We start from the raw sequence: 7,021 nt of genomic DNA, 5'->3' as shown, positions 1-7,021 counted from the left end.
AATTCCAGTTTAATGTGTGAGCAGATGAAATCAGGTCAAATATAACGGGGGCTATAAAATTTAGAATTTTAATGTAATTTGGAGTTTTTATAATATAGGGTAAAATAGTAAATTTTTAATTAATTATTATTAATATTTTAAAAAAGATGGCTATAAGGAGTAAAATGGGGGTTATGAATAGAATCACCCATATATGAAATGGTACTACGTGTTACATCAAGCTTATTAATTCTTCTTTCGGAAATTATAATCGAACAGGCCCACATATACATAAACCTTTGTTGGGCTTTATAGTTTATGCATACAACACGTGTAATTTACTCGTTTTCCTTGTACTCCCTCCGTCCCCCCAGTCTTGACGCGTTTGACTTCGGCACGGGAATTAAGGAATTGTAGATTAGTGTGTTAAGTGTGTAGGTAATAAAGTAGAAAAGTGATTAGATAATTAGACTTGTTTTTTTAATTCCTTTTTAATTTCTTTTTCAAAATTATTTTTAATTAGCTGAATATAATTTAAATTAAATTTACGTTTTTATTTATTTACTGTTTTTTTTTTTTTTTTTTTTTACCATTTCGGCAAACATAATTAAAAAAAAGCAAAAAACAGTCAAAATGATGATTCATCCGACACAAGTGGATATGCATATCAAAAACTTCATTTCATTAAAGTGAAAGTCTGCCAACATACATAATTTCCGCTCCAAAGCTAAAAATTTTGAACTTCCCACCAAAAATTAAAATCCTATTCTATAAATAAGAATCGGACAGCAAGTACCCTTCAAAGTGGAGCTTCAACAATTTCAGTTTCAAACGAGGCAAAAATGGTGGTGATCAAGGATCTATCCACCCCAAAAAGAAATGAAATTGTGCAATATCTTCTTGAAGGAAGTGTGAATGGGAAGCCCCTTCGTGGAAAGAAGCATCAAGCCATCGAGAAATTCTCGATCTCCCGTTCAACTGTTTACCGGCTATGGGAAGCTGCAAAAAAAAACAAAGACAAAATGGTGGAGTGATTCATCTTCAAAGTGGAAAGCTAAATTTTAAAAAGAAAAAGGTGTTGATTCTTGACACTAATCTACTTACCAGTATACAGTTATCAAAGAGAGGCAGTATACGAACTTTAGCAAAGGGTTTAGGACAAAGCAAGAGTACAGTGGGCAGATGGGTGCGCACTGGAGCAATTCGAACTCACACATCAGCCATAAAACCCAACTTAACAGCCCCCAACAAGCTGTTAAGGTTGAGGTTTGCCCTTGGAGCTTTAGAGCTTGATAGAATCCTTGACGTATTCAGATTTCGCAATATGCACAACACCGTGCATATTGACGAAAAATGGTTCTACATCACACAAGGCAGCAAACGATTTTACATGGCTCCAGAAGAAGTAGACCCACACAGAACATGTAGGAGCAAGAATTTCATTAAAAAAATCATGTTCATCTGCGCCGTATCAAGACCACTAATTTCAGCAACTGGATTGGTGCTGTTTAATGGAAGAATTGGTATTTTTCCATTTATAGAGCACGTACCAGCAAAAAGAAAAAGCAGAAACAGAGAAGCGGGAACTTTAGAGACCAAACCCATCGATTCAATCACAAGAGAAGTCATGAGGAGATGTTTCATCGACAAGGTAGCTTCATGTTATTGATAACATGAATTTATTGTTTTTAGAGGTCTCAGAATGAGTATTCCTCATCATCATAGACTAAGTACCCCTCGTACCAAGTGTTGATCTGTTCTTAATCAGTTTTTAATGCATATTGAAGTGTGTATCTGTTCTAGATTCAGTTTTGTGCACTAAAGGCAGAGTGTATCTGTTCTTAATCAATTCTCTGCATTTATTACACATAAATGCATCACATAATGATTATATATGTTCACATAATTGCCTTAATTTCAGCTTGTGCCAGCCATCATGGATATATGGCCAGCGGGTGCAAGTAAAGACATATACATCCAACAATACAATGCTAGACCGCACATCAATGACAATGATGAAGAATTCAGGGCCGCTGCAACGAAAAATGGGTTCAATATCAGGATAGTACAGCAGCCACCAAATTCCCCTGACTGTAATGTTAATGATTTAGGGTGGTTTAGGGCCATTCAATCATTACAAGTGGAGACATCAGCTAACACAGTGGATGAACTTATTCATGCAGTTATCAACTCTTTCAACAAGCTTGAAGCTAACACATTGAATAATGTTTTTCTAAGTTTACAGGGATGCATGATTGAAATCATGAAGATAAGAGGGCAAAACTCCTATAAAATCCCACATATGGGAAAAGGAGCATTGATTAGAGCAGATCAACTACCCAAGAATTTGGAGGTACCTATGGAATTGGTGATTCAATGCCTTGATTACCTTAAAGAAGCTGGATGCAACGAAGAGATGGTTGAAATAATGGCCATTCTAGGTTTGTAAACAAGTTTTAGGGAGAAAATGATAGTCTTTTTGTAAAGTCCAGTGACTCACTTCAGTTTTTTGTGGAAAATGAGTCTTTTTTGTAAAGTGCAGTGACTCAGTTCAGTTTTAGGGATGAAATTAGTCTTTTTGTAAAGTCCACTGACTCATTTCAAATTTAGGGGTGAAATGAGTCTTTTTGTAAAGTACAGTGATCATATCAATTCACAAGCACAAGTTGTATGTAAATTAGATTATGCTTTCAATTATGCATTCATGTTTACCCAAACACAAGCAAACAATACCAACAGAGCAGATATGGAACAACTATCAGCCATAAAACCAATTTCCAAACAGAAGCAAAACCCAGCACAGTGGGTTATCAACAACAATCAGCAATACCAACAGAGCAGATACCAAAGAGAATATTATCATCATCAATCAGCAATACCAACACAAGCAATACGAACACCACAGCCACCAAAATAAAGGATATTAGAGGCAGATATTGAAAGATCTCACCAAAATTGACCATCAGAAATTACCCATCAATCAGCAATACCAACAGAATACAAACCCTCCTCCTTCATCTGCCGCTCAGCCTCTTCGACGGCCGCATCCCAGGTCTCACCTTCCTTCGGGAAAGGAAAGTAAGGATCCACCAAGTCTTCCTCATTTTCCATCGAAGACATATCATCGTCGGATTCCCAATCAAAATCGGCGCTCCAGCCATAAGATCCACCACGAATCCAGTAAGGATCGGTGGAAGATTTACTGAGAGATCCACCGGCAGATTTACAGAGATCTCTGCCATCGACGAGCCGTCCGCCGCCGGCGAGCCCTCCGCTCTCGTCGGTCATCGCGGTGGGGGGGCGGCGGAGACGGCCATATCTCGGGTGATTAGTGGAGATCGAAGAGGGATACGGCGAAAACATACAGATCGGAGTTTCTTCGGTCTTGGAGGTGGGGATCGGAGTTTCTTTCGACTTTGAGGTGGAGATCGGAGAGGGATTACGAGGTGGAGGTCGGAGATTCTTAAGGATTAAATCAACGGGAGGGCGATTTAAGGGCCGACGAGGATTCACCCAACCATTCTCATCCGAAGGCGGCATGGATTCCATGGGCGGCCGTCGTCGACGGTGGCGGCTGAAGTTAGTCGGAGGTTTGAGGCAATTGAAGGTGGTGATTTGCTGAGAGAGAGAGAGAGAGAGAGGCGGAATACTAGGGTTTGAGGCAAGGATCTCAAAATGAGGACAGAGGAGAAATGAGGCTTCCAACTATTGCCTTTTTTTTTACACGCGTTTATTAGAATAACTTAAGCACAATTAAGACCCCTAATTTTTTCCTAATTATTACCCAAAAAGGAAACGTGTCAAGACTCGTGGGACGGCCCAAAAAGAAAAACGTGTCAAGACTCGTGGGACGGAGGGAGTATATTGGTGCATAATACGTAGTTTTCTATCTAAGTATTTTCTTAACTACAATGTTTATAAAGTTATAGAGCTAAAAACATAGTACTAATAAAGTTAAGATGAGTAACGAGTTAATTTATAGGTTCATAATTATAACTAGTCTCAAATACAACAAAAAGCCAAAATACACCAAATATCTATAATAAATATTCACTGATTTAAAACTTGAATGGGATGGGCGGAAGTCGTAGCCTCGGCAGAAAATCAGATGCGCGTGCAATCAATGCACCGAATCGAACCAACTGCATTTCCAAATGCACAACAGCGTAAATCCAGCCACTCCTCACTTTCCAATCCTGCTTGCTCAAAATCTCTATATAAGTAGCTACTTTCTTCATGCCTTAAAACACTCACACCTTCTAAATCAACATTGTCTTTCATTTCTCATAATTTTTTGCACTTCCATTCTTACTACATTTTGGTACGCAAATTGAATGGAGTCCAGTGGAGTTAGGAGATGGGCAGCGGCGTGGGCCGTGGCGGCGATGGTGCTGGCCGTGGCAGCGGAGCCCCAAGTTCCATGCCTCTTTATATTTGGTGATTCATTGGTGGATAATGGCAACAACAACAACATTCAGTCATTGGCTAAGGCTAATTACTTGCCTTACGGAATCGATTTTCCCAACGGCCCAACCGGCCGGTTTTCCAATGGCAAAACCACGGTCGATGTTGTGGGTAAGCTCCTTCTATCTCTTTCTCTATGTCCAACTTTTTCTTTTTCTTTTTTTGATCTCGATGATATCCAAAGATATGTCACAATTTCCTTTTTCGTTCGTCCATAAAAAATATGTCACATTTATTTTTAGTTGTAGGGTCCACACAACTTTATTCACATTTAAAATGAGACTTTTACTCCACTACCAACTTTACTCACATTTTATTAAAACTCGTGCCGAAAGTAAAGTGACATATTTTTGGTGAACGGAGAGAGTATTAGTATATGATGCTTGTATTTAATTTATAGTAGCGTAATCATTAGAGATTAGTCATTTGACCCGACCTAACGTTTAACTCATACGTTAAAAACAGATTTTACATTTTATCTAAACTAATTAAGGATGACTTATTTTTTGTTACTACAGCTGAATTACTAGGCTTTGATGACTACATTCCGCCGTACGCCGCCGCCCGCGGCCAACAAATACTCCGGGGAGTGAACTACGCGTCGGCTGCAGCCGGGATTCGATCAGAAACTGGCCGGCAATTGGTACTCGTCTGCTTAATATTATAGAAAAACATCATTTAATTGTTTCTTTCAAACCATCTAACCATTAATTGTGATTAAATGTTGTGAATAGGGTGGAAGAATTGATTTCACTGGACAAGTCAACAACTACCGGAACACCGTGCAACAGGTGGTGAACATTCTGGGCGACCAAGCCTCCGCCGCGAATTATCTGAGCAAATGCATATATTCCGTCGGATTGGGCAGCAACGACTACCTAAACAACTACTTCATGCCCCTCTACTACTCCACCAGCCAGCGCTACTCGCCGCAGCAATACGCCGACGTTTTGATCCAACAGTATACCCAACAGTTGACGGTAGGGCCGCCATTTGCTGATTCTGCTCGAAATAGCCTAATTTGATTAATTTTGTAGTTTTTGATTGCTTACCTTTTTTTGACGTAGAACCTCTACAACTACGGGGCGAGGAAGTTCGTACTGATCGGGATCGGGCAGATCGGGTGCAGCCCGAACGCGCTGGCGCAGAACAGCGCCGACGGATCGACGTGCGTGAAGCGGATCAACGACGCCAACCAGATATTCAACACCAAGCTCAGGGGATTGGTCGACACGCTCAATCGGAACACACCCGCGGCCAAGTTCATCTACATCGACGCATACGGAATCTTCCAGGATCTCATCCAGAGCCCATCCAGTTTCGGTAATTCCTCAATATTATTTATAACTTGAAATAAGACCTAGCTCTGACATCAATTTATAAATTGGTGCAGGTTTCCGCGTGACAAACAGGGGGTGTTGCGGGGTTGGGAGGAACAACGGGCAGATCACATGCCTGCCGGGGCAGACTCCGTGCAGTAACAGAAACGAGTATGTGTTTTGGGATGCATTCCACCCTACGGAGGCAGCGAATACGATCGTCGGGAGACGTTCGTATAGTGCTCAGAAGGCATCTGATGCATATCCCTTCGATATTCGTCGCTTGGCGCAGCTATGAAAATGTGGAGGAAATGAAGATCAAAGATCTACTCATATTTTGATAATACGTGTGCTTTTTCTGTTTGTTTTTTTTTTTTTTGTCTTCTTCTTTGGGTTGTGTTTTTGAGTTGCGATTTCTTCTGCACTAGAGAGTGTTTTCGTGGTTGTGTTTTGGTATTTTCTTGAAACGATTGTGCTGATTATTATGTTATAGTTTTTGTGTAACTGTTTATTAAGATGGAATTAATGGGAAAAAAAATTAACCATCATCTAAATTAGTACTGCTTCTTTTCTTATTGTGTTTTAGATTTTTATTTGTGTTGGGCCTTTTGTTCAAACGTAATGGGTCGGATGGCCCGGTCGGATGGCTCCTATGTTCCACAACTTTTTTGTAGTCCCTTATTAAATTTAAGTAGTACACCCAATCGTGCTATGCACGGTGAGTATCCAAACTAAACGATATGTTTAAATAAATATAAATATTCAACATAATCAAAACATAAAAAAAATGCTAAATATATTTAATAAATAAATAATAATAATAAACATCAATTACTCAATAAAAATTCAAATTTGAAAACATAAATTTTCAATTTTATATAAAGTATAATGGTAATTATAGTTATTAAAGAATTAAAAATTATTTGATAAAATTAGCAGTACTTATTATTATTAATATTATTATTATTATTACTCCCTCCGTTCCACTATAAGTGGTTCAAAACTTTTCGGCATGAGAATTAAGGAGAAGGTGTAAATGTGTTAAAAGTGGTAGGATCCACACTTTTTTCAAGGGTTAACCTTTGTCATTTATGGAAATAGGCCATTTATAATGGGACGGCCCAAAATGGAATACATGTCACTTTTAGTGGGACGGAGGGAGTATTATACGTACAAATAAATAAATCATTCCATACACAAACATAAATGAAAAAATATTTTCGAAATTATATTTTTAATATATATAATTAATTATTCAT

The 7,021-nt window shown here is 38.8% G+C and overlaps 2 protein-coding genes across 3 annotated transcripts; one reads left to right on the top strand and one right to left on the bottom strand.

Moving 5' to 3' along the window:
- Positions 1–638: 638 nt before the first annotated feature.
- LOC131013557 (uncharacterized) lies at positions 639–3,705 on the bottom strand. Of its 2 annotated transcripts, XR_009097728.1 has the most exons (3): positions 2,953–3,705; positions 1,084–1,338; positions 639–978 (listed from the first exon to the last, which is right to left on the bottom strand). XR_009097728.1 is itself a non-coding variant. In XM_057941680.1 (2 exons), exon 1 carries the CDS (start codon positions 3,526–3,528, stop codon positions 2,956–2,958), a length of 573 nt encoding a protein of 190 aa, XP_057797663.1. In that variant the 5' UTR covers positions 3,529–3,705; the 3' UTR covers positions 639–978; positions 2,953–2,955. The 2 variants fall into 2 exon arrangements, 1 of the variants encoding a protein (XP_057797663.1); XM_057941680.1 differs by lacking the exon at positions 1,084–1,338.
- Positions 3,706–4,180: 475 nt separating this feature from the next.
- Positions 4,181–6,324, top strand: LOC131013556 (GDSL esterase/lipase At5g45670-like). The gene is made up of 5 exons (XM_057941679.1): positions 4,181–4,554; positions 4,962–5,086; positions 5,178–5,423; positions 5,511–5,766; positions 5,837–6,324. Exons 1-5 carry the CDS (start codon positions 4,314–4,316, stop codon positions 6,058–6,060), a joined length of 1,092 nt encoding a protein of 363 aa, XP_057797662.1. The 5' UTR covers positions 4,181–4,313; the 3' UTR covers positions 6,061–6,324.
- The last annotated feature ends 697 nt before the right edge of the window (positions 6,325–7,021 follow it).

This window comes from Salvia miltiorrhiza, chromosome 2, assembly GCF_028751815.1.
Source record: "Salvia miltiorrhiza cultivar Shanhuang (shh) chromosome 2, IMPLAD_Smil_shh, whole genome shotgun sequence".
In the NCBI taxonomy this organism is placed as follows: Eukaryota; Viridiplantae; Streptophyta; class Magnoliopsida; order Lamiales; family Lamiaceae; genus Salvia; species Salvia miltiorrhiza.
Note: the sequence above shows the minus strand (reverse complement) of the source record. Positions and strands in the feature narration are given on the sequence as shown.

Coding starts and splice junctions, on each gene's coding strand:
- LOC131013557 (XM_057941680.1), bottom strand. CDS start 3,528: ATGGAATCCATGCCGCCTTCGGATGAGAATGGTTGGGTGAATCCTCGT.
- LOC131013556 (XM_057941679.1), top strand. CDS start 4,314: ATGGAGTCCAGTGGAGTTAGGAGATGGGCAGCGGCGTGGGCCGTGGCG. Junction 5,424..5,510: donor AGTATACCCAACAGTTGACG/GTAGGGCCGCCA, acceptor TTTTTGACGTAG/AACCTCTACAACTACGGGGC. Junction 5,767..5,836: donor CCAGAGCCCATCCAGTTTCG/GTAATTCCTCAA, acceptor AAATTGGTGCAG/GTTTCCGCGTGACAAACAGG.